Source organism: Salmo salar, chromosome ssa13 (assembly GCF_905237065.1).
Source record: "Salmo salar chromosome ssa13, Ssal_v3.1, whole genome shotgun sequence".
Lineage (NCBI taxonomy): Eukaryota > Metazoa > Chordata > Actinopteri > Salmoniformes > Salmonidae > Salmo > Salmo salar.
Genome location: NC_059454.1, coordinates 81,508,195 through 81,534,577, shown reverse-complemented (window position 1 = coordinate 81,534,577; position 26,383 = coordinate 81,508,195). Strand labels below are relative to the sequence as shown.

General features: G+C 42.6%; 2 protein-coding genes across 5 annotated transcripts; one reads left to right on the top strand and one right to left on the bottom strand.

Annotated features, from left to right (window-relative positions):
- Positions 1 to 16: 16 nt before the first annotated feature.
- On the top strand, positions 17 to 10,623 carry LOC106567912 (tumor necrosis factor receptor superfamily member 19). Its single transcript, XM_014137799.2, has 7 exons — positions 17 to 332; positions 418 to 528; positions 1,009 to 1,187; positions 1,281 to 1,366; positions 9,251 to 9,412; positions 9,591 to 9,698; positions 9,861 to 10,623. The coding sequence occupies exons 1-7, from the start codon at positions 270 to 272 to the stop codon at positions 10,133 to 10,135; spliced, it is 984 nt and encodes a 327-aa protein (XP_013993274.2). The 5' UTR covers positions 17 to 269; the 3' UTR covers positions 10,136 to 10,623.
- Positions 10,624 to 11,059: 436 nt separating this feature from the next.
- Positions 11,060 to 26,102, bottom strand: LOC106567911 (mitochondrial intermediate peptidase). 4 transcript variants are annotated; one of them, XM_045692251.1, is made up of 19 exons: positions 25,084 to 26,101; positions 24,671 to 24,844; positions 24,471 to 24,559; positions 24,276 to 24,362; positions 23,963 to 24,026; positions 23,591 to 23,773; positions 23,287 to 23,443; positions 23,096 to 23,162; positions 22,907 to 22,967; positions 22,739 to 22,791; positions 22,334 to 22,487; positions 22,076 to 22,153; positions 21,779 to 21,983; positions 21,367 to 21,476; positions 20,807 to 20,881; positions 20,612 to 20,728; positions 18,971 to 19,092; positions 16,965 to 17,038; positions 11,060 to 11,411 (listed from the first exon to the last, which is right to left on the bottom strand). In XM_045692251.1, exons 1-19 carry the CDS (start codon positions 25,219 to 25,221, stop codon positions 11,314 to 11,316), a joined length of 2,106 nt encoding a protein of 701 aa, XP_045548207.1. In that variant the 5' UTR covers positions 25,222 to 26,101; the 3' UTR covers positions 11,060 to 11,313. The 4 variants fall into 4 exon arrangements, with proteins under 4 accessions (XP_045548207.1, XP_013993270.1, XP_045548209.1 ...); XM_014137795.2 differs by having other exon boundaries at positions 23,096 to 23,144; positions 25,084 to 26,098; XM_045692252.1 differs by lacking the exon at positions 11,060 to 11,411 and adding an exon at positions 16,664 to 16,782 and having other exon boundaries at positions 25,084 to 26,102.
- Positions 26,103 to 26,383: the final 281 nt, after the last annotated feature.

Below are 26,383 nucleotides of genomic sequence, written 5' to 3'. Positions count from 1 at the left end.
GTGGGGCGCGGTATTTTCTAGGAACCTGTTACGGAATAAACGCTGTTGCCAGATCTTGCCTATGGTAGCATCATATGTCAGGTCCGCTAGATATCTACTTATATTACTGTACTTAATAGCTTCTTATGTCAATTAACATTGGACGTACTGTATCAGAAGATGGACCATTTAATCGCATTATTATGAGCGTGGGTGGTATAAAAGTATTAGCTCATTGATTCCCATCCAGGTATTGGCAGACATTTTAAAACTAAGACAAAATAGTTGACATGGGGTGGAAGCTAAAGAAGATGCTGTCGCTTTTACTGGAGCTGTTTTTTTGGAGCTATATGGTAAGGCATAACGTTTTTCAATTACGCATGGAGTTTTTCATTTGTTGTAGTGTATGTGAAGTCTATGAGTGATGCTCTTGGTCAGGTTCATGGAACTGCAGTGGAGAATAGAGAATGCAGGGAGCAGGAGTACAGGGATGAAGCAGGGGACTGTGTCGCCTGCAGACAGTGTGGATCTGGGCAGGAGTTATCCACGGTGAGTAGTCTATCAAACGTATTCCCTCCTGTCAAAATGATTGATACAACCAGTCATGCCATTGTAAGAATATAATTAATGTGCCTACCGGAAGTAGACTAGCGGTTAAGAGCTTTGGGCCAGTAAGAAAGGTTCCCCTATAAGATAATAATACAAATCGCTGGTTCGAAACCCGAGACGACTAGGTGAAAAATTTGTCAATCTGACCCTGAGCAAGGCATTTAACCCTAATTGCTCCTGTAAGTCGCCTTGGATAAGAACATCTGTTAAATGACTAAAATGTAATGTATTTCCTGTCACATACTTTGTTGACATATGAAACATTTTACACAAATGTTACTATGCAAGTTGTCTCTTTCTCTCTCAACCACTGTCAGGGACCTCTGCTTGCTGTTCCTTCACAAACTCCCAACCCCCACCACACCTCACCATCAACTGGGTCTCCTGTGTGTGTTTGTGTGTGTGTGTTAAATCCCTCAGGAATGTGGCTTTGGCTATGGGGCGGGTGCTCGCTGTGCACCCTGCAGACCTGGCCGCTACAAAGAGGAAGCAGGAGGGCAGAAATGCAAGCCGTGTCTATCATGTGCCCACACCAGCCGCCTCCATAGAGCCAACTGCACCACCACAGGAAACGCCGTGTGTGGAGACTGTCTGCCCGGGTGAGGACAGCTGCTTTCTCATCCTCCCAATTATCTCCGAAGTGTCTCCATTTTCCATTTTCTTCCACATATGCTGTTGTTGTTGTATTACAGGTTCTATAGGAAAACCAAGCTGAGTGGGTTTCAGGACATGGACTGTGTACCCTGTGGAGACCCTCCTCATGCCTATGAGCCTCTCTGTGAGTAGGCCTTTTCATCAATACAAATGATCTATGCACACTCACACACACTACATACTCTCACAGACATGCATATTGATGCCACACTCACACATAGACACCAATTGTATTTGTCACATACACATGGTTAGCAGATGTTATTGCAAGTGTAGCGAAATGCTTATGCTTCTGGTTCTGACAGTGCAGCAGTATCTAACAGGTAATATCTAACAAATTCCACAACAAAACCTAATATCTAACAAATTCCACAACACAACCTAATACACACAATCTAGTAAAGGAATGGGATAAGAATATATCAGTATAAAATATATGGATGAGCAGTGACAGAGCGGCTAAGATGCAATAGATAGTAAAGAATGGATAGTGAAGGACACAGTATTTTTTATATACATATGAAATGAGTAATGCAGGATATGTAAACATTCTTGAAGTGGCATTATTAAAGTGACTAGTGTTCCATTTAGTAAAGTGTCCAATGATATCAAGTCTGTAGGTAGGCAGCCGCTTCTCTGTGCTAGTGGTGTCTGTATAACAATCTGATGGCCTTAAGATAGAAGCTGTTTTTCAATCTCTGTCCCAGCTTTGATGCACCTGTACTGACCTCACCTTCAGGATGGAAGCGGGGTGAACAGGCAGTGGCTCGGGTGGTTATTGTCCTTGATGATATTTTTTGCTTTCCAGTGACATCGGATGTTGTAGGTGTCCTGGAGGGCAGGTAGTTTGCCCCCTGTGATGCGTTGTGCAGACCGCACTACCCTCTGGAGAGCCTTGCGGTTGTGGGCGGTGCAGTTGCCATTCCAGGCGGTGATACAGTGCACCTGTAAAAGTTAGTGAGGGTTTTTGGTGACAAGCCACATTTTTTCAGCCTCCTGAGGTTGAAGAGGCGCTGTTGTGCCTTCTTCACCACACTGTCTGTGTGCGTGGACAATTTCAGTTTGTCAGTGATATGTACACCGAGGAACTTAAAACTTTGCACCTTCTCCACTGCTATCCCGTCGATGTGGATAGAGGGGTGCCCCCTTTGCTGTTTCCTGAAGTCCACGATCATCTCTTTTGTTTTTCTGACATTGAGTGAGAGGTTATTTTCCTGACACCATACTCCGTGGGCCCTCACCTCCTCCCTGTAGACTGTCTCGTCATTGTTGGTAAATAAGCCTACCACTGTTGTGTCATCTGCAAACTTGATTGAGTTGGAGGCGTGCATGGCTGGAGGCGTGCATGGCCACGTAGTGGTGGGTGAACAGGGAGTATAGGAGGGGGCTGAGAACACACCCTTGTGGGGCCCCAGTGTTGAGGATCAGCGGAGTGGAGATGTTGTTTCCTACTTTCAACACCTGGGGGCGGCCCTTCAGGATGTCCAGGACCCAGTTGCACATGGCGGGGTCGAGACCCAGGGTCTCAAGCTTAAATGAGTTTGGAGGGTACCATGGTGTTGAATGCTGAGCTGTAGTCAATGAACAGCATTTTTACATACAGTTGAAGTTGGAAGTTTACATACACCTTAGCCAAATACATTTAAACTAAAGTTTTTCACAATTCCTGACATTTAATCGTTGTCAAAAGACCCTGTCTTAGGTCAGTTGGATCACCACTTTATTTTAAGAATGTGAAATGTCAGAATAATAGTAGAGAGAATGATTTATTTCAGCTTTTAATTATTTCATCACATTCCCAGTGGGTCAGAAGTTTACATACACTCAATAAGTATTTGGTAGCATTGCCTTTAAATTGTTTAACTTGGGTCAAACGTTTCGGGTAGCCTTCCACAAGCTTCCCACAACAAGTTGGGTGAATTTTGCCCCATTCCTCCTGACAGAGCTGGTGTAGCTGAGTCAGGTTTTTAGGCCTTCTTGCTCGCACACGCTTTTTCAGTTCTGCCCACAAATTTTCTATAGGATTGAGGTCAGGGCTTTGTGACGGCCACTCCAATACTTTGACTTTGTTGTACCTAAGCCATTTTGCCACAACTTTGGAAGTATGCTTGGGGTATTTGTCCATTTGGAAGACCCATTTGCGACCAAGCTTCAACTTCCTGACTGATGTCTTGAGATGTTGCTTCAATATATTCACATAATTTTCCTTCTTCATAATGCCATCTATTTTGTGAAGTGCACCAGTCCCTCCTGCAGCAAAGCACCCCCACAACATGATGCTGCCACCCCTGTGCTTCACGGTTGGGATGGTGTTCTTCGGCTTGCAAGCCTCCCCCTTTTTCCTCCAAACATAACGGTGGTCATTATGGCCAAACAGTTCTATTTTTGTTTTCTCCAAAAAGTATGATCTTTGTCCCCATGTGCAGTTGCAAACCGTAGTCTGGCTTTTTTAAGATGGTTTTGGAGCTGAGCGGCCTTTCAGGTTATGTCGATATAGGACTCGTTTTACTATGGATATAGATGATTTTGTACCCGTTTCCTCCAACATCTTCACAAGGTCCTTTGCTGTTGTTCTGGGATTGATTTGCACTTTTCGCACCAAAGTACGTTAATTTCTAGGAGACAGAACACGCCTCCTTCCTGAGCGGTATGACGGCTGCGTGGTCCCATGGTGTTTATACTTGCATGCTATTGTTTGTACAGATGAATGTGGTACCTTCAGGCGTTTGGAAATTGGAGGTCTACAATTTTTTCTGAGGTCTTGGCTGATTTCTTTTGATTTTCCCATGATGCCAAGCAAAGAGGCACTGAGTTTGAAGGTAGGCCTTGAAATGCATCCACAGGTACACCTCCAATTATGTCAATTCGCCTATCAGAAGACTCAGTTACACCAGCTCTGTCAGGAGGAATGGGCCAAAATTCACCCAAGCTTGTGGAAGGCTACCCAAAATGTTTGACCCAAGTTAAACAATTTAAAGGCAATGCTACCAAATACTAGTTTAGTGTATGTAAACTTCTGACCCACTGGGAATGTGATGAAAGAAATAAAAGCTGAAATAAATCATTATCTCTATTATTCTGACATTTCACATTCTTAAAATAAAGTGGTGATCCTAACTGACCTAAGACAGGGATTCTTTTACTAGGATTAAATGTCAGGAATTGTGAAAAACTGAGTTTAAATGTATTTGGCTAAGGTGTATGTAAACTTCCGACTTCAACTGTATGTACGGTCACTGTAGGTATGACGTCATCGATGCACTTATTGATGAAGCCAATGACTGATGTGGTGTACTCCTCAATGCCATCGGAGGGATCCTGGAACATATTCCAGTCTGTGCTAGCAAAACAGTCCTGTAGCTTAGCATCTGCTTCATCTGACCACTTTTTTATTGATCTAGTCACTGGTGCTTCCTGCTTTAATTTTTGCTTGTAAGCAGGAATCAGGAGGATAGAATTATGGTCAGATCTGCCAAATGGAGGGTGTTGGTTCCGTTTTTCTGTGCTCCGTTTTATTTACTGAATAAATATGGAACACTCAATGTGCACTTATAAATCATAACAATTTTAATCAAAATACAGCTGTAGACAGAAGTCAAAGATCAAACATCACACATACAACTTATGTCTCATGAGGTCTGCCCCATAGAAAAAGTCCCAAGTTGCTTTTATCATGCTTGTAGTCAACCCCCTGTGATGTCACTGTATACGTCATTACTTGCTACTCCTCAGACCAAGTCCATGCATACACAGCTATACTAACTTGCAAGAGATACAATAGTTCCAGTGTTTTCTAAGGCCTCAGCAGTAAATCTCCACTCCCCTGAGTTGATTTACAGAGGTATGTCTGACTAGCCTCATCTCTTCTACTCCCCTGCAGGGCTCTTTGTTTATCTTTGAAATGCTTTCTCACAGACCCCATTTCTTTATGAGGCAGAGACTTAGAAAAGATTGGAACAATTCTAAAATCTTACAATGAATATCTATATTGTTAATCTGTAGTCTAGGACCCTATAAATGTAGAGGAGGAGGGGTCCCATAGCCCCTCCCCTTCTATTAATACAACATAAGAATAATCAATTATTATTATACGTCAAACATTTGGTGCAGCCCCTATCATGACCCCATTTGACCCCATCAATGGCGAGGGACAGCTTTGTATGCGTCTCTGTGGAGTAAAGGTGGTCCGTAGTTTTTTTTCCCTCTGGTTGCATATTTAACATGTTGATAGAAATTTGGTAAAATGGATTTAAGTTTCCCTGCATTAAAGTCCCCTGCTACTAGGAGCGCCGCCACTGGGTGAGCGTTTTCTTGTTTGCTTATGGTGGAATACAGCTCATTCAATGCTGTCTTAGTGCCAACCTCTGACTGTGGTGGTATGTAAACAGCTACGAAACATAGAGATGAAAACTCTCTAGGTAGGTAGTGTGGTCTACAGTTTATCATGAGATACACCATCTCAGGCGAGCAATAGCTCGAGACTTCCTTAGATATCGTGCACCAGCTGTTATTTACAAAAATACATAGTCCGCCGCCACTTGTCTTACCAGACGCCGCTGTTCTATCCTTCCGGTGCAGCATATATCCAGCCAGCTGTATGTTGATAGTGTGGTCTTTCAGCCACGTTTCCGTAAAGCATAAGATATTACAGTTTTTAATGTCCTGTTGGTAGTTTAATCTTCCGCGTAGGTCATCTAGTTTATTGTCCAAAGATTGCACGTTTGCTAGCAGAATGGAAGGAGGTGGGGGTTTATTCGATCGCCCACAAATTCTCAGAAGGCAGCACGCCCTCCGGCCCCTTTTTCTCTGCCTCCTCTTCATGCAAGTCACAGGGATCGGGGTCTGTTCCAGAGAAAGCAGTATATAGTTTGCGTCGGCCTCGTCGGACTAGTTAAAGGAAAAAAAGGATTCTGCCAGTCCATGGTGAGTAATCGCAGTCCTGCACATTGACTCGGTAGCGGTATTCCTTGTATATAGCCTCGTTATTATTTTATTATGTTACTATTCCCTTTCATTTCTTATTTACTAATGATTTTTTTCTTACTTTTTAACTGCACTGTTGGGAAAGGGCTCATAAGTAAGCATTTCATGGGAAAAGTCTACGGCTGTTATATTCAGTGCATGTGACAAATAACATTTTATTTGATTTTGATTTCCCATAGGCAAGATTGTGCTTCAGTCCATATACTATAAGCACGCTTAATGTTACTGTACCACTTTTAGAATAATTTAAGAAAATATTTCCAGGGAACATGTGAAATGTGCTTTACTGATGTCTGTCTGTTTAACCATCTTTCTGGGATTGTTTGCACACACATATCCACTATGTACCAGCCTCAAATGAAATTCTTGGAAGATCAAATCATGCCCACCACTATTTTGTAGTGGAGTGTGAGCTAGCTGGCTGTTGAACTTCCGTCTCTTTCTGTGTTTAACTTGGCAGTCAAATGGGGTTGAAATAAGAACACATTTCCCAGATGTTACAACCTACTGTTAGATGTTAGGTATGGAAAAATACTCCTGGTATTGAAGCACACTTTGATACCATAAAAGCCATATTCAGATGTAAAATACTCATTCAGATGATTTTGAGATTACAAAAACTTATTTGAAGTCCATCTGAGAACTCTTGTAGTTGAAATGTGAAATTCTTATGAGACAAATAGGTTGTTGTATCCCAGAGTGACAGTGCTCTCCAAGTGTCTTCTCCCCATCTCTCACTACATGCCTCCAGTTGTGATGGAGCAGCATTTCATTCATAGTGACTTTTATAAAACAAAAACAAAGTGTAGACCAGCACAAGTAAGTTCTTGCATATCCTTTCAACTGAAGGATCTTACCGTAGTTTGTACTTCCAATCACTTTCTTCAGAAAATAGGCTTGAAAAAACTTAATAGGTGCTTGTTTTTGATTTCCTGACACCTTTTAGACATCTCTGTTCTGGTGGTTCAGTTTGATGATGGCCCAGGGGTATGTTCGGTTTGGTTATCAAACGAAAGGGTTTTGACACAGAACAGTGTTATGATTAGATCAGCATGTAAATTTGTTTCAGTGGATTGTCCTCTATCTGAACTGATAAGCAGGAAAGATTTGGGGAGACACAAAAACAACCAGACGCAATGTGCTGCGTCTTTGGATTTGAGAAGCCACTACCAAAGAGGACATATGAGATAGCATTCACTGCCTTACTGAAAAACAAAATATCCACATGCCAACACACACAGTAGCCAACAAACATACACTGCACCCACACTCAATTACAAATCGGAATTTTCCCACACTTAAAAATACACTGCTCAAAAAAATAAAAGGAACACTTAAACAACACAATGTAACTCCAAGTCAATCACACTTCTGTGAAATCAAACTGTCCACTTAGGAAGCAACACTGATTGACAATACATTTCACATGCTGTTGTGCAAATGGAATAGACAACAGGTGGAAATTATAGGCAATTAGCAAGACACCCCCAATAAAGGAGTGGTTCTGCAGGTGGTGACCACAGACCACTTCTCAGTTCCTATGCTTCCTGGCTGATGTTTTGGTCACTTTTGAATGCTGGCGGTGCTTTCACACTAGTGGTAGCATGAGATGGAGTCTACAACCCACACAAGTGGCTCAGGTAGTGCAGCTCATCCAGGATGGCACATCAATGCGAGCTGTGGCAAGAAGGTTTGCTGTGTCTGTCAGCGTAGTGTCCAGAGCATGGAGGCGCTACCAGGAGACAGGCCAGTACATCAGGAGACGTGGAGGAGGCCGTAGGAGGGCAACAACCCAGCAGCAGGACCGCTACCTCCGCCTTTGTGCAAGGAGGAGCAGGAGGAGCACTGCCAGAGCCCTGCAAAATGACCTCCAGCAGGCCACAAATGTGCATGTGTCTGCTCAAACGGTCAGAAACAGACTCCATGAGGGTGGTATGAGGGCCCGACGTCCACAGGTGGGGGTTGTGCTTACAGCCCAACACCAAGCAGGACGTTTGGCATTTGCCAGAGAACACCAAGATTGGCAAATTCGCCACTGGCGCCCTGTGCTCTTCACAGATGAAAGCAAGGTTCACACTGAGCACATGTGACAGACGTGACAGAGTCTGGAGACGCCGTGGAGAACGTTCTGCTGCTGCAACATCCTCCAGCATGACCGGTTTGGCGGTGGGTCAGTCATGGTGTGGGGTGGCATTTCTTTGGGGGGCCGCACAGCCCTTCATGTGCTCGCCAGAGGTAGCCTGACTGCCATTAGGTACCGAGATGAGATCCTCAGACCCCTTGTGAGACCATATGCTGGTGCGGTTGGCCCTGGGTTCCTCCTAATGCAAGACAATGCTAGACCTCATGTGGCTGGAGTGTGTCTGCAGTTCCTGCAAGAGGAAGGCATTGATGCTATGGAATGGCCCGCCTGTTCCCCAGACCTGAATCCAATTGAGCACATCTGGGACATCATGTCTCGCTCCATCCACCAACGCCACATTGCACCACAGACTGTCCAGGAGTTGGCGGATGCTTTAGTCCAGGTCTGGGAGGAGATCCCTCAGGAGACCATTCGCCACTTCATCAGCATGCCCAGGCGTTGTAGGGAGGTCATACAGGCATGTGGAGGCCACACACACTACTGAGCCTCATTTTGACTTGTTTTAAGGACATTACATCAAAGTTGGATCAGCCTGTAGTGTGGTTTTCCACTTTAATTTTGAGTGTGACTCCAAATCCAGACCTCCATGGGTTGATAAATTGGATTTCCATTGATTATTTTTGTGTGATTTTGTTGTCAGCACATTCAACTATGTAAAGAAAAAAGTATTTCATAAGATTATTTCATTCATTCAGATCTAGGATGTGTTGTTTTAGTGTTCCCTTTATTTTTTTGAGCAGTGTACTTTGAGAAAGTGGGTGTCATAACAACTGTTCTATAATTAAATGCATGTTTGTGGGTGTGCTGTATTGCACCTAAGGATAAACAGCTGTAGTGATATTTGTGCACATGCATGTGTGTTTATGCATGTTTACCTTGTAGGCAGTAGCAGGGTGAACCTGGTGCCCCTTTCGTCCGTTGTGGCAAGCCCCAGGGACACTGTCCTGGCTGTAGTCATCTGCATCGCTCTGACTTCTGTCCTACTGGCCCTAATGCTTTTCTGTGCCATCTACTGCAAAAGACAGCTGGAGAAGAAACCTCATGGTAACCCTGCCTGAATCACAGATTCTCACTCATCCCTCTTGTCCCGACTAAGATTGTAATCATGTCAAACAATGTTTAATTCAGATATGCTGTATTTATACCATGTCAAATATTTATTGATATAAACACTTGTGTTCATGTAAAAAGTAAATAAAACTGTTGTTTTTGCACTAATCAGAGCCATGCCAGGGTGGTAGCTGCTATGATGCAGAGTTCCCCAGCTTTGAGAATATTCAGGTCCATCAGATCACCTCAAACTGCTACCATGGCACGGGCATAACTTGTGGTATGTTGTTCTGTTAGCCTGGGCTTGCAAATAACCTTTTCATGTCATTCTTTACCAAATGCACATGGCGCCAAATCCACATTTGAGAAGAGTGCATAACTTGAATTTCTGCACTTGACATGTCCCATCAACATCTATAAAACGGCATTTTCCTGTCCTAAGGTCCAGTGAAGCTTTTCCCCTATCCGTTCTCTGAGGAACCTTGCAGCATGGAGAACAGCAGTGGCTTCCGTCTCCACTGTTCTCAGAACAACAATGGAATGGCCATATATCCTGCCTGGGAGTCACAGAGAAGACCACTAGAGAACACACTGCCCAGTGAGGAGAACCATGACCTCTACCAAACTGATGTGGAAGTGTCTGATGAGGAATTTTCCTTAGAGGATGATGAAACATTGACAGGAGAGAAGACGTGGACCCATGCTGTATTAAACTAAAGATCTGGGATTCACTAAACTGTACTGAGTAGGCCTAAAAGCAGGGACCATTTCTTCATGAGGATAACCTTTGATATATTGACTGTCATCATAACAGACTTGTGGTTATGTGAAAGACATTGCAACTGCTGACAGAAACGTGACTTGCTGGTTTCAAAGCCATTCAAACCTGTATTTTCTGCTTCTGTTATTTTCCAGAGCTCATCTCATTGCCATTACCAAATATGTGTGTGCCAATGTCTGATATAGTACAAGTTTAAATTTAACCAATTCTCTTGGATTTCTTTTTTTAAATAATATGTACCATGTATGTAAATACATTTCAAAATCTTGTAATTTACAGTCACATCCAAAATTATTGGCACCTTTGATAAAGATGAGCAAAAAAAGACTATAAAATAATACAAGTTCTGAGCTATTGTATTTTATAGTAGTACAATTGCTTAGAAAAAGATTGTTTAACAAATAATAAAACATCTCAAAAAGATGGATGGCACCCGTTTTTCAATACTTTGTTTTCGACATTGTTATGAAGCCGTTGCTTGACACCCTGCTCGTAAAGTGTTAAACAATATTTTAATGGTTGTCGTTTAGTATGAAGGAAAACCAGAGAATAAAGCAGAGCTCTTCCCAGAGGCCAGCACGGACCATATCCCTCGTATTGCTCTAGTGAGTCTGACATTTATCTGCAGCCCTTCAGACATCCACCGTCCCCTTATTCTCTATGTCAGAACAGTGGCAGGCCCACAGCTCTTTCACTTGTTTCAGTAATCAGGCTGCTGACTGTCTATCTCACAAAAATGAGCATTCAAGAGTGATTCATTCAATAGCTGAAACCTGTAGCTAGAGATTTAGAGAGTGAAAGCCAAGTAAGAGAACACTAGTCGTTCAGATGACAACAAAAAAATTGTAGACAAGACAATATAGGGTTGGCACTGGCAACATGGGGATTTTATAAGGGTTCATAATTCACAATGGGACAAGGATGCATCACAAGTCAAATACAATATTATACACACTTCATATTTTCATTCCCTCATACTCATCAGGCCACTGCAGATTATTATCAATTTTTAAATTCAACATCGCCAAGCGTAGGATGAGGTAAGTGGGGAGGGGCCCTGCCCCTAATTTCCAGTGGTAATTCACAGTAGATAAAAAAAAAAAGTACAATCTGCTTATGAGGAATCATCACGGCAGGTTACAGAGTCTGTGTCCAGGTCAGCTACTAGAGCGTCCACTAATTCTTCAATGGTAGGGGAGCTCTGAAGCATGCCTGCAAACCATGGAACAGGCCAGGAGAGAGGGGGACAGATTTAGATAAAGGACTTATAAGGACATCAATGACAAATTTGAAACTTGTCCGGGGGAAAGAAAATCTTGATATTTTATTTGTAGTGCTCTACCAGGATCCCGTGTGGCTCAGTAGGTAGAGCATGGTGTTTGCAACGCCAGGGTTGTGGGTTCGATTCCCACGGGGGACCAGTACGGGGAAAAAACAACAAAAAATGTATGAAATGTATGCACTCACTACTGTAAGTCGCTCTGGATAAGAGCGTCTGCTAAATTACTAAAATGTATCTATTGAGCTATTGTTTTAACCTGGATTCGTTGTGTTTGAGTTCATTCATAAGTACAGAAATTAAACTAGATCCAACCAGGTCCATGTCAAATTGGCCTGTAATACACCACTGATTATCTGTGCTGGTTCTGTATTGTAACAACTCAGCTTTGGCTGTACTCATGTCATGTTGACAGCTACTAAGAGGTTAATTACCAGGGATGCATGTCAACTCTCAGAACCTGATCGAGTTAACACAGCAATTGAAAATGAAAGCCATGTACACCTCACTTTGGCCCTATGGGAGAGTAATGCCATTGGTTAATGTATTTGATCTTCTTCAAATACCGACAAATCATGAATGTCAGCCCATCTTTCCACTGAGACAATAGGAGCCCCACTGCAACTGTGGCTATGAAAAACAAGAGCCAGTGCCAAAATTCTGAGTGACTCCAGGGAATGTTAATGAGAGTGGGTTTAGCTTTTTGGGTGTGAGTGGATGGAATAACATCTAGTTTCAACATTTGCTAAATGGATGTAAAAATCTATCTGGAGAGTTTCCACAAAGTATCACCATAAATAGGGCTTTGAATTAAGTGTGCAAATTAAAGGAAATATTCACCCATTTTGAACGCTCTCATTTTTGTGCATTTCTGAGCAATGTTCCAAGATAGCGCCGGAGGGGAAGGCTGCCGTCTTATCGGCTCTTAACCAGCCATGCTGTTTTTTTGCGTTGTTCGTAATTTGTTTTGTACATAATGTTGCTGCTACCATCTCTTATGACCAAAAAGAGCTTCTGGGCATCAGAACTGCGATTGCTCACCTCAAACTGGACAAAGAGTTCTTATTCAATGAGTCAGATGGGAGGGATATAATACAGAAACCCGACCAGGCCCAGATCCCCGTTATTCGCTGGAGAAGGAAACTGAGGTTTCGCGGAAAGAGATCAGGGTGCCTTGTAAGGATCAGGCGAGGAGTGGTTAATCTGCCCTTCTCTTCCGTCCTGCTAGCTAACATTCAATCACTGGAAAATAAATGGGACGAGCTGAAAGCACGTTTATCCTACCAATGGAACATTAAAAACTGTAATCTCTCATGTTTCACTGAGTAGTGGCTGAACAACGACATTAAGAACATATAGCTGGTGGGTTATACACTATCGGCAGGACAGAACAGCACCCTCTGGTAAGACACAGAGTGGGGACCTATGCATTTATGTAAACAACAACTTTTGCACAATATCTAAGGAAGTCTCAAGGTTTTGCTCGCCTGATGTAGAGTATCTCACGATAAGCTGTAGACCACACTATCTACCTAGAGAGTTCTCATCTATATTCTTCGTAGCTGTCTACATATCACCACAAACTGATGCTGTCACTAAAACCTCACTCAATGAGCTGTATACCGCCATAAGCAAACAGGAAAACGCTCATCCAGAGGCGGCACTCCAAGTGGCCGGGGACTTTAATGCAGGAAAACTTAAATCTGTTTTTACCAAATTTCTATCAGCATGTTAAACATGCAACCAGAGGGGAAAGCACTCTAGACCACCTGTACCCCACACACAGAGACGCGTACAAAGCTCTCACTCGCCCTCCATTTGGCAAATCTGACCATAATTCTATCCTCCTGATTCCTGCCTACAAGCAAAAACTAAAGCAGGAAGCACCAGTGACTCGGTGTATAAAAAAAGTGGTCAGATGAAGCAGATGCTAAACTACAGGACTGTTTTGCTAGCACAGACTGGAATATGTTCCGGGATTCTTCCGATGGCATTGAGGAATACCCCACATCAGTCACTGGCTTTATCAATAAGTGCATCGAGGACGTCGTCCCCACAGTGACTGTACGTACATAACCCCAACCAGAAGCCATGTATTACAGGCAACATTCGCACTGAGCTAAAGGGTAGAGCTGCCGCTTTCAAGGAGCGGGTCTCTAACCCAGAAGATTATAAGAAATCCCGCTACGCCCTCCGAAGAACCATCAATCAGGTAAAGCATCAAATGCAGGACTAAGATGGAATCGTACTACACCGGCTCCGACGCTCATCGGATGTGGCAGAGCCTGCAAACCATTACAGACTACAAAGGGAAGCACAGCTGAGAGCTGCCCAGTGACACGAGAATACCAGACAAGCTAAATAACTTCTATGCTCGCTTCGAGGCAAGTAACACTGAAACATGCATGAGAGCATCAGCTGTTCCAGACGATTGTGTGATCACGCTCACAGCAGCAGATGTGAACAACACCTTGAAACAGGCCAACATTTACAAGGCTGCAGGGCCAGATGGATTACCAGAAAGTGTACTCCAAACATGCGCTGACCAACTGGCAAGTGTCTTCACTGACATTTTAACCTCTCCCTGTCGGAGTCTGTAATACCAACATGTTTCAAGCAGACCGCCATAGTCCCTGTGCTCAAAAACACTAAGGTAACCTGCCTAAATGACTACCGACCCGTAGCACTCACGTCTGTAGCCATGAAATGCTTTGAAAGGCTGGTCATGGCTCACATCAACACCATTATCCCAGAAACCCTAGGCCCACTCCAATTTGCATACAATACCAACAGATCCACAGATGACGCAATCTCTATTGCACTCCACACTGCCCTTTCCCACCTGGACAAAAGGAAGACCTATCTGAGAATGCTATTCATTGACTACAGCTCAGCGTTCAACACCATAGTGCCCTCAAAGCTCATCAATAAGCTAAGAATCCTGGGACTAAACACCTCCATCTGGAGACAGAAAAGATTTGGCATGGGTCCTCGGATCCTCAAAAGTTTTACAGCTGCACCATCGAGAGCATCCTGACGGGTTGCATCACTGCCTGGTATGGCAACTGCTCGGCCTCCGAACGCAATGCACTACAGAGGGTAGTGCGTACGGCCCAGTACATCACCGGGGCCAATAGACTGTTCTCTCTGCTACCGCACAGAAAGCGGTACCGGAGCGCCAAGTCTAGGTCCAAGAGGCTCCTAAATAGCTTCTACCCCGAGCCATAAGACTCCTGAACAGCTAATAAAATGTCTACCCAGACTAAATGCATTGCCCCCCCCGGAACACTGCTGCTACTCAGTTATCTATGCATAGTCACTTTAATAATTCTATGTACATATTACCTCAATTACCTCGACACCGGTGCCCCCTGTATATAGCCCCGCTATTGTTATTTACTGGTGCTCTTTAATCATTTGTTAATCGCTTACATATTTTTGGGGTATTTTCTTAAAACTGCATTGTTGGTTAAGAGCTTGAAAGTAAGCATTTCACTGCAAGGTCTACACCTGTTGTATTCGGTGTATGTGACAAATAACATTTGATTCAATCAATTCCTGGGGAATGGGTGAATCTTTCCTTTAAACACAAATAAAGCTTCCTGTCTTGAGATTTATGGTGGTTTCAGGATAACCTGGGAGACATCAGAGGGCCATGATGCATAGTAGCAGCCCTTACCTGTTTCCAAACCCAGGGAAAAGCAAAGCAACTGCCATCATCACACAGCTATAATTAAGAGTTTGAAGTAGCCAAAGCCTGCGCCTCAGGCATATACACTAGCAAAACAAACTATGCATCGATGGCTTTGCCAAAATGATATAAGTTGATAATATACAGTGCCTTCAGAAAGTATTCTATCCCCTTGACTTATTCCACATTTTGTTGTGTTACAGCCTGAAACCAAAATGGATGACATTTTTTTTTTTCTCTCACCCATCGACACACAATACCCCATAATGACAAAGTGAAACGTGTTTAGAAATGTACAAATTTATTGAAAATGAAATACAGAAATATTTAATTTACATAAGTATTCACACCTGAGTCAATACTTTATAGAAGCACCTTTGGCAATGATTATAGCTGTGAGTCTTTCTGGCTAAGTCTCTAAGAGCTATCCACACCTGGATTGTGCAACACTTACCAAACATTCTTTAAGCTCTGTCTAATTGGTTGTTGATCATAGCTAGACAAACAGTTTCAGGTCTTGCCATAGTTTTTACTTAAATCTACTTGGAAAAACTAACTCAGCTACTCAGGAACATTCGCTGTCTTCTTGGTAATCAAGTCGTGTAGATTAGGCCTTGTGTTTTAGGTTATTGTCTTGCTGAAAGGTGAACTTATCTCCCAGTGTCTGTTAGAAAGCAGACTGAACCAGGTTTTCCTCTAGGATTTTGCCTGTGCTTAGCTCCATTCCATTTCTTTTTTATCCTGAACAACTCCCCAGTCCTTAACGATTACAAGCATACCCATAACATGATGCAGCCACCACTATGCTCAAAAAATGGGAAGTGGTACTCGGTAATGTGTTGTATTGGATTTTCCCCAAACTTAACACTTTGTATTCAGGACAAAAATGTAGTTGCTTTGCCACATTTTCTTGCAGAATTACTTTAGTGCCTTGTTGCAAAACGGATGCATGTTTTGGAATATTTGTATTCTCTTCAAGTGTCCTTCTTTTCACTCTGTCAATTAGGTTAGTATTGTGGAGTAACTACAATGTTCATCCATCCTCAGTTCTCCTGTCACAGCCATTAAACTCTGTAACTGTTTTAAAGTCAACATTGCCATCATGGTGAAATCCCTGAAGAAGTACACCTGTATCTTTGTAGTGACTGGGTGTTTTGATACACCATCCAAAGTGTAATTAATAACTTCACCATGTTCAAAGGGATATCAATGTCTGCTTTTTTTATTTTTACGCATCAACCAATAGGTGCCCTTCTTCACGAGGCATTAGAAAACCTCCCTGGTCTTTGTGGTCCGTGTTTGAAATTCAGTGTTCGACTGAGGAACCTTACAGATAATTGTATGTGTGGGGTACATACATGAGGTAGTCATTCAAAAATCATGTTAAGTACTATTATTGCATGCAACCTATGTGACTGGTTAAGCACATTTCTACTCCTGAACTTATTTATGCTTGCCATAACAAAAGGATTGAATACTTATTGACTCAAGACATTTCAGCTTTTTAATTGATTTATTAACATTTTGAAAAACATAATTCCACTTTGACATTATGGGATAGTGTGTGTTGTTGGCCAGTGACCATTAAACATTTAATCAATTTCAAATTCAGGCTGTAACACAAAAAAAGTGGAAAACGTCAAGGGTTGTGAATACTTTCTGAAGGCACTGTACTATACATACAGGAGTGGTGACCTGGGGAAGGAACTAATAGGATAAAAAGAGTTCAAGAACCCTAAAGAAAGGGAGGACGGTAGCGGCCAAGAAAAATAGTGACTGAGTGTGAGCTCCTTACCTTGCACCATAAGCATGGGCTCCTTACTACCTCCATGAGCTAGCATCTCCCTTCTATATCGCTCTCCCATGTCCCTGTGTGGGGACATTAAATGGAGGGTTGAATAGGCAGAGACAGAGAGGTAGAGAGAGATAGGATTGGGGTTTATGTCAGAGAGATAAGGATATGTCTGAAAACTGTACTGGCTTGGTTTTCCTCTGGGTTGAGCTGTGCTTTCACTGCCACTGACTGTAGTCTGCCACTCTACAAGCCCCCATCACAGAGACACAAAGAGCAGAGAGAAAAACACAGCTCTGAAAAAAACATAACACCCCAGGCAAAACAATCCTCCATTTCTAAACACAAATCCCCTGATATCACAGTGATGTCTGTGATGTGGGTGTTTGGTCATTTTTTTGTCACTCATGTTCAGACTAGTGTGAGTGAATCCAGCTAGTAGAGAGTTCCCTAAAGTAAAATCTTCGAAAGTCAAGTTATTAACAAACAGATCACCGACCATTTCAAATCCCACCGTACCTTCTCCGCTATGTAATCTGGTTTCCGAGCTGGTCATGTGTGCACCTCAGCCACGCTCAAGGTCCTAAATGATATCATAACCGCCATTGATAAAAGACAATACTGTGCAACCGTCTTCATCGACCTGGCCAAGGCTTTCAACTCTGTCAATCACAGCATACTTATCGGCAGACTCAACAGCCTTGGTTTCTCAAATGACTCCCTCGCCTGGTTCCCCAACTACTTCTCAGATAGAGTTCAGTGTGTCAAATCGGAGGGCCTGTTGTCCGGACCTCTGGAAGTCTCTATGGGGGTGCCACAGGGTTCAATTCTCGGGCTGACTCTTTTCTCTGTATACATCAATGATGTCGCTCTTGCTACTGGTGATTCTCTGATCCACCTCTATGCAGACAACACCATTCTGTATACTTCCGGCCCTTCTTTGGACACTGTGTTAACAAACCTCCAGACGAGCTTCTATGCCATACAACAGTCCTTCCGTGGCCTCCAACTGCTCTTAAATGCAAGTAAAACTAAATGCATGCTCTTCAACCGATCGCTGCCCGCACCTGCCCGCCCGTCTAGCATCACTACTCTGGACGGTTCTGACTTAGAATATGTGGACAACTACAAATACCTAGGTGTCTGGTTAGACTGTAAACTCTCCTTCCAGACTCACATTAAGCATCTCCAATCCAAAATGAAATCTAGAATTGGCTTCCTATTTCGCAACAAAGCCTCCTTCACTCATGCTGCCAAACATACCCTAGTAAAACTGACTATCCTACTGATCCTTGACTTTGGCGATGTCATTTACAAAATAGCCTCCCAACACACTACTCAGCAAATTGGATGCAGTCTATCACAGTGCCATCCGTTTTGTCACCAAAGCCCCATATACTACCCACCACTGCGACCTGTATGCTCTCGTTGGCTGGCCCTCGCTTCATAGTCGTTGCCAAACCCACTGGCTCCAGGTCATCTATAAGTCTTTGCTAAGTAAAGCCCTGCCTTATCTCAGCTCACTGGTCATCATAGCAGCACCCACCCGTAGCACACGCTCCAGCAGGTATATTTCACTGGTCATCCCCAAAGCCAACTCCTTTGGCCGCCTTTCCTTCCAGTTCTCTGCTGCCAATTACTGGAATGAATTGTAAAATGAATTGTACCCCAGTATCTCTGCACATGCATCTTCTGCACATCTATCACTCCAGTGTTTAATTGATAAAATGTAATTATTTTACCTCCCTAATCTTACTACATTTGCAAACCCTGTATATAGATTTTTCTATTGTGTTGACTGCACGTTTGTTTATGCCATGTGTAACTGTGTTGTTTGTGTCGCACTGCTTTGCTTTATCTTGGCCAGGTCGCAGTTGTCAATGAGAACTTGTTCTCAACTGGCCTACCTGGTTAAATAAAAAAATAGAGACTTCACATGGCAGACGAAAGAACTTTTGAGAAAATAAAACATCTGCATTTACAACATGGGTCAGGTGAGTTTCTCTCACCTGTTGAAGGGGTCTTTTTGAAAGCACTGCCTCCACACCATGGAGGCTATGGCGCGCGACATGAGGTATGAGTAGTACTTAGCACCGTACCCAATGAGGTGGCTGAATCTCAGCTGCCAGGCCTAGGGACAAGAATACCAGTTACCCATCTTTATCTAAAAATTGGTCAATTCCAATTTAATTTGAAATTCCAATTCAGTTCTTGAATTCACACATTAAGTAGAGAATTTACGTTGACTTCAATTCGAATTTCAACAATCTTCAAGTTTTGGAATTAATGTTGTTTTTATCTTTCGGAAATGTTCAAATATTGAATTCCAATTAAATTCCAGTGAATGGAATTCATGTAGTTATTATAAAAAATGGCCTGTAGGATTTGTTTTAAATCATTTCAACTTCTTTTTATATATTTCCAGTATAGCTAGGCTGTCTGAACAGTGAGTGACATGATCAGCATGAAAGCCTGAGGGAATTGAATTCAATTTGAATTTGTTGAATTGTTGGGGATAATATTGAATTGGGAATTGTATTATTGGAATTTATATAACATTGTAATTGAGAGGAATTGAATTACCTCAATTCAAAAACTGAACTGGAATTGAATTAAATGGAATTTACAGGGAGGGTATTTTATTTGAATTGCATTTGTGGAATTAACCCCAGCACTGAAAGACACTTCCATATTTTCGATTGAATATATTTTGTATTAAAGCAACATTGTCAATCTGAAAATATTTTTTCAAACCTCTCTCCCACGTGCCACCCACCTTATAGAAGATGACTAAATTGGCTACAGAACATAAGTGAGACGTGCAGTACCCATCTTCTCTTCGGAATGATGCTGCTTCTGTGTATTCTCTCTCTCTGGCCAGTTGTTTCTAACTCCTACACAGTCTTATTTTAATGATAAGAGCTCGGCTGTCTGTGTGGTGACTTGTTTTAATCCAAATCCAGTGGGAAACCTCCCCTTTGCTTCTCACGGTCAATGACGGATAAGGACCTATCAAAAGACTTGCTGAGTGTCACAGTTCCAAACATGTTCTAAACTAAGACCGGGTTGAAAGTGGCTCCATATGATCACTGCAGTCAACAAATGCAGTTTGGTTTGTATGGCCAGTCACTAACTTAAATTGCATCTGAAATTAAAACACCACATTTTGCAACTGTAAATAAAAAAAGGATCAGAAGCAGTCAGAAGTACAGCATCATTTTTCATTCCGACCTAAATTGGTCTTTTCACATTTGGGAAACGACTTTTATCATACCCCAGGGAAAAATTGAGCTCTGCTATTTGGCAACAAACTAATGTAAAATTACTATAAAATGGGCTCACGGAGTAGATATTTGTTCGCTGTGGTGGTAAGCCAATTCAGGGAGAAAATCATTATTGTCCACATTTTCCCCACAACTGTAATTACAGTTGAGAAGAAATAGCCTCTGGGTTGTTCTATTCTGTTTTATGTTTCTCTGTGGATATAAATTCTCTCTCACACAGTAAGGGGGGTACAAACCAGATGGTTTATATCCGGTAGAGAGAATAGTCTAATTACTATTTAGCCCCAAAGGATTTGACATTCACAGATCAGTACATCGTCCACCGTTTCAGTACTATGAGACTCACTAAGATATCTAGGCACTTACAGTATTTGGAACGTAAGGTAGTCCATAGAATTTCTCTTGCATCTTTTTTAGAATGTCTGTCGTTGACCGATTTTGTGGCTTGCCATGATACACTTGATCCAAAGCAGCATAAAAAACCTAGGAAAAAATAAAACACACCAATCATTTTATTTAATAAGTACTGAAAAGACACACAAACTGCCACTGTGGCTATACCTGAAGCTGAGTGTCAGCAGCCCCACAGATTCTCTTGGATTCACAAAGGCGAGAGACCATGCTCTTGGGCAGGGGCTGAAATAGAACAAAATATTTCTGAGAAAAACAAAACACACCCATCTATCGAGTCTTCTGTATGGTGAACCTCTGCTATCTTCAGTATTTGGCTAAATAAATAGTTTTCTATTAGCTTGACTGTTTGTAGTCTCAAATCAACAGACTTTCAGTCTGATTCAAAATCATGACGAAAGACTTCACACAAAACCAACGTGTGTTCAAGTGCAGCCGAGAGCATTTGGTTCAGAGCTTATGCAGAGCTAGTGATGCGTCTCAGAACTATTATCATACCAAAGGGGCAAAAGAAGGGCTGCCAAAGTCTACATTATTATAACAGACAGTCTGATAGGACAGCTTAGGACACTGCTGTATCTGTGGACCACAGCAGTAGACAAACAGCTCAAGAACTACTGCTACTCCATATAGATGACATAATCTTAAGAATGGCTGTGTTGTGTGTGAGGGAAAGTTACAGAGGACAGGTATGAACTTGTGCTGCCCACCTGTCCGGTCTGATAGTGCCGTGCAAACTGATTTACCACCCGATAGTCTGTGGCAAAGAACTCCATGAGGATGGAGGGGACTTCAGCAAAGTCAGTAGAGCATCTAGTACCTGGAAAAGACCAGTCAGAAGATGAGTCTCTCACAAAAGAGATTGTTTACCAACTGTACTATGTCATAAAATGTTTCACGATAGCATGCCATGCTAGCACTGTATCATAGGTCATACAAATACAAGACTGTAGGCCTATTAATCATATGGTAGTTCACTAAATGTGTCTGCTAAGCAAATAAATGTGTCCACTAAGCAAATAAATGTATCTGCTAAGCAAATGTGCAACATATGCAATGCAATAATGAGAGACAGGGGAAATCCCTCCTAAAGCAGTGGGCTCTGGCCTGGACTCAGGTTACCTGTGACATGTTGGTAACGCGTGCGTCCCAGCATGGAATGCATGGCGTGGCCCATCTCGTGGAACAGGTTCTCCATCATGCCGGGGTTGAGCAGTGTTGGGGTGCTACGTGTGGGAGGGGGCAGGCTCAGCATCAGCACCACCACAGGATGTTGGTACTTCCCATCCTCCTTAAGACGCCCCCCTTGGATGGTGAAGTGGCAATCCTGGGAGCACAGAGAAAGCCTTGATATGATCAGCATTGGTATCTTACTTTCGCAGGGGCTTTAGGCAGTATTTCTGCAGCAGCTTGTCTTACCTGGTGTGGTTTGTCAGGCCTTCGGAAGAAGTCACAGTAGATGTATCCCAGAAGACCCTCGGTCTCATGGACAACAGCCTGTTAAGAGAACCAACTGACATTTAGGACGGCTTAAAATAAAATCCATCCCCAACAGAAACGATGGGCCTTAAAATGACAAAAAGCCAAGCAGCAACTATTACATTTTCTGCTGGTTCACTCAAAGGAGCCCCCAGAAATTGGTGTTGAGTGTCATACAGACAGAGACTGTTCTCTCACCAGCTTGCGTACTTCTTCACTCCACACCTCTCCTGCCATGGGCTGTTCATTCTGGAAGGAGACTCCCAGCAGCTGGCTGAACAGCATGTTGAGGCCCTCCATGCAGGCCCCTAAGGAGAAGTAAGGACTGTACAGGCTGGGATCGATCTTATACCTGCACACACAAACATACACAGACACTCGTAAGGCTATGTTATTACAGACCGTTTCCCGAATAATGTTAAGCAATACACAAGCCCCCTCTAGAGGCCTTTTAGTAGAAAATAAAGCTCAGGTACTCCCGTCAACCTTTCAATAGTTTCTTTAGGAGATTACCAACAATTCCTTGTTGACAAGTTATATTATTTCCACTTAGAATATACACATAGGTTTACAGTACTGTATACCTTTGTATAGGTATCTTACCTCTCTGCCCGCACAGCGCTGCTGAAGTAGGAGTGGTCCCATGGCATGAGTTCCTTAGATAAAAAAAAAACCATTGAAACATCAAACAGCAGAAGGATTGTCATGATCTCCTACACATGGATGTCAGAACCATGAGAGCTACTTAAACAGATTTATAAGATGACTCACGGTGCTTCTTGAGTTCATTTTCATCTTCATATCCCTCATCAGGTTAAAATCTTTGGCAGTTCTGGATTGAAGAATAGGGACATTAATGTGTGAGCATGTGCTACATTTACAGTATGTTTGAGATGGGCAAAACATTGATGTGTTGTACAGTGTTCATGCCAGTGTCTGGCTCACTGACTCCTACCATACCTGTCCGAGAGTTTGTCTGTCAGCAATTCAAGGAATTTCATGACAGTCTCTGCAAAACAAAAACATACTAAACACACTGGTCAACACAGCATAGTACACACTTCTCTGTTTGAAAAATCATAAAATCAATTAAATATTTCTTCCAAGCAGCAGAGCACAAAGAAATTAGGTAAACAGCCAGAGTACTTTACCTGGAGTCTTGGCCATAGTTCCATTTAAAGCCCTGTGTGCAAAAGATTCATAGCCCACTAATTTGGCTAGCTCATTCCTACAAGTCAACAGGTCATCCAGACAAAGCAGCAGACTTGAATTCGGGAAGAGAAAGATTTTATAAGCAGCCTCCCGCACCTAAGAGAAAAGGACAAGCATATAATATCTATAGGCTAATGCACAACAAACCAACATGCCCAATACCATTTCCTACCATGGGATGGTAGCTGGAAGACCACTATTTATGTATAGAGATAAACCTCTGGGTTGCACACACACACACACCAGTTCATCAGGAGAATCTGCATGGAGACCTCCAATCTGGATGGAGTTGCCGTCTATGGAGAAGCAGTGTCGGATGTGTTCTGGTAGGGCCGTCTTCTCTATCCTATTGGGCAGGTGGGTGCCATTTAGAAATTCATTGTTCAGATCCAGCAGGTTGACATTGAGGCTCACCGCCTTCCCTCTCTGGGAAAAAGATTTATACATTGAAACAGAGGTGCTGTTTAGGTTAAGCTCACATTGTGGTGATACTTCCCTGAGGATGTGGCTTAGTAGGCTAATAATCAATGTGTACATGACAATTATTGATTAAAAAATATATTCCATGAAGTGTAAGTGATAGGCTAGTAATGTCATTTATATCACATCACTAACCTTTGATTCATCCAGATGAATGCCACTGATCTCAAAATCAAACATGAACAGTTCTGCTACTCTCCTGCAAAATGTATTGCGAAATATCAGTAAAACAAGATTGCCTGTCTACCCAACCTCATTGCTCCGGCCAAACTCTACGCCCACGGACATTAGTTTCTTCTCTGCAATGAAATATGTAGCAAACATTGAGCAGCGGAAGAATTCAGTTTGAGTCGTCAGGCAAAAGACAAAATGCACTGCTACTCATCGTACAAACAGGAAGATAAAAAAATGATTGAACTGAAAATAAAGACAAGATAATAGTACATGCCTTGTATCTGGGTCCAAAGAATCCAGAACCTCTTTGTTATCTAGTAGGTTCTTGAGACTCCTACACAGTTCGACATTAGTGTTCAGCCTATCAGGGCAAAAAAGAGAAAACATCAAAGAAAGAATGTATTAAAAAAGTGTTTTGCTTGACATCATGTAATACTTTACTAGAGAAACTACGGAAGAGGGTTCATACCTTTCTACTACTGTGCCAATGTTTATGCATGCCTTCTCAGCAGCATCCCGAAAGGCAGGGTCTGGATGGCCAACTTTGACAAAATCTGCCTGCAAGAAAAGAAATACAACATCAAGAGTGTTTCATATTCAACAGGGAGGAGTTTGGCTTGACAACAACAATGATGCCAATGATCTCTGAGTGTGACTGTGAGCCATTACCAAATCTGCCACTTTGCAAAGGCTGTCAGAAAGTTGATCGAAGGTCTCCACAGTCAGGGCGCCTGGTGGGTTATTACAGGCTGTTTCTACCAGCTGTTCTGTTTCCCTGAGCGCTCGTTGCTGAGCCACCTCGAAACCAGCCGGAGTACTTAACCCTGGAACCCCGAATAATCCCTGTGCAAATATAGCACGTACAATGCCATGTCAAAAGTCTGTGTGGCCAACTCTTGGTTTTCAAGGTTGATCGTTACAACAACCCCAACTGACACATTTATAAAAGAGCAAGTATTTTCTAGTGAATACAATTATGGGTGATTTTGACAATGAGGACATTTAATATAGGTTGGGATTTTATGGAGCTAGTTAACTTCTTCTCTGTTATTATGGCGGTCCGCAAACGTTAGCTGACTTACCACGTTCTTCTGAAACAAATCAACTTTCCTCTGCTGGGCATTGAATGCTGCTCCAACCGGAGACCAAGTAGTGACATGTCGTGATAGTGTCCTTGAGTTCCTCACTACACTCACAAATAGTTGACACGCCAACATCATAACTTCAAATGATTGTTGTGGAAAGAAAAAGAAAGGTCGGTCAAAGAGGAAATTCTGTGGGGAGTAAGTTGGCTCGCGCTAAATGATTATCTCTATGATAAGCAAGCACGTTTCTAGCTTTTGCTTTGCATCCATGCTGATACTTTCATTATACCAAAAACGTATTGGATTTTAAATTAGTCTTTATTTCACTGTCTCTCTATAATTATTCTAGCTAGTAGCCCACCACTGCCATTGAGAATTGAGCTAAAACGAGCACTGCCAAGCATCCATGACGAATGTTTACAATTCTCAAAATGGTTCCCGATGTTTCGTGTCTGCACTTTCGCGACTAGACCCTATCCATAGGGCTGGGCGATATATCGAATTAAATCGATTATTTCAAATGTAAGTTTTTGCGCGATATTCCAAATGCATGTATCACATAATCTAGTTTTTTTTTTTCGTTATGAGCGTTCATGTCCGCTTGTTCTCATGTTGTCTTTTTGGTCTCGTTCGCTTCTTCTGTGATGTGCGCCTTCTCATTTCTTCTTCGATGAGGTTTAACGGCGGTTGGCATCCAATAATTGTTTCATTACCGCAACCTACTAGATTGGAGTACAACTCCCTTATACTTTGCTTAATTATTATTGTTATTATTATTTTACAAATACCCTACCATCTAACACTACACTCACAAAAAACACCACCCTATTCCACTATTTAAATCTAGTTAGTACTACTTCAGGCCAACAACCTGAAAGGATGGGACACCACCACTTAACACACCCTGTAACTTCTGATGTCAAGTCTTGCACATCCAAATACCTCTCTGCAGCTGCCACCACAACCTCAATTTTCTGTGACTTACGTTCCATCCCTGCAGTACAGTTGATAACCATTGCTAAAAATCCAATCTTACTGAAATATATCACTTGTTGGCCTATCCCTCTGTACTGGTACAGATCTACTACTCACACCACTCCTCTCAGGTTACCCCACCTTGACCCATCTTCCTCTACTTTCTTCACAGCCTCAGCATATGACAACTTCTGCACTACTCTAACCCTGGAAACCCACCTTCCCATTTACACCAGAGATCTGTATATAATAACGAGATGCTCATGTCTCCGCCCTAACAATGGGAGTCGTTGTCCCAAAGACGGGAAGGCAGGCGGCAAGC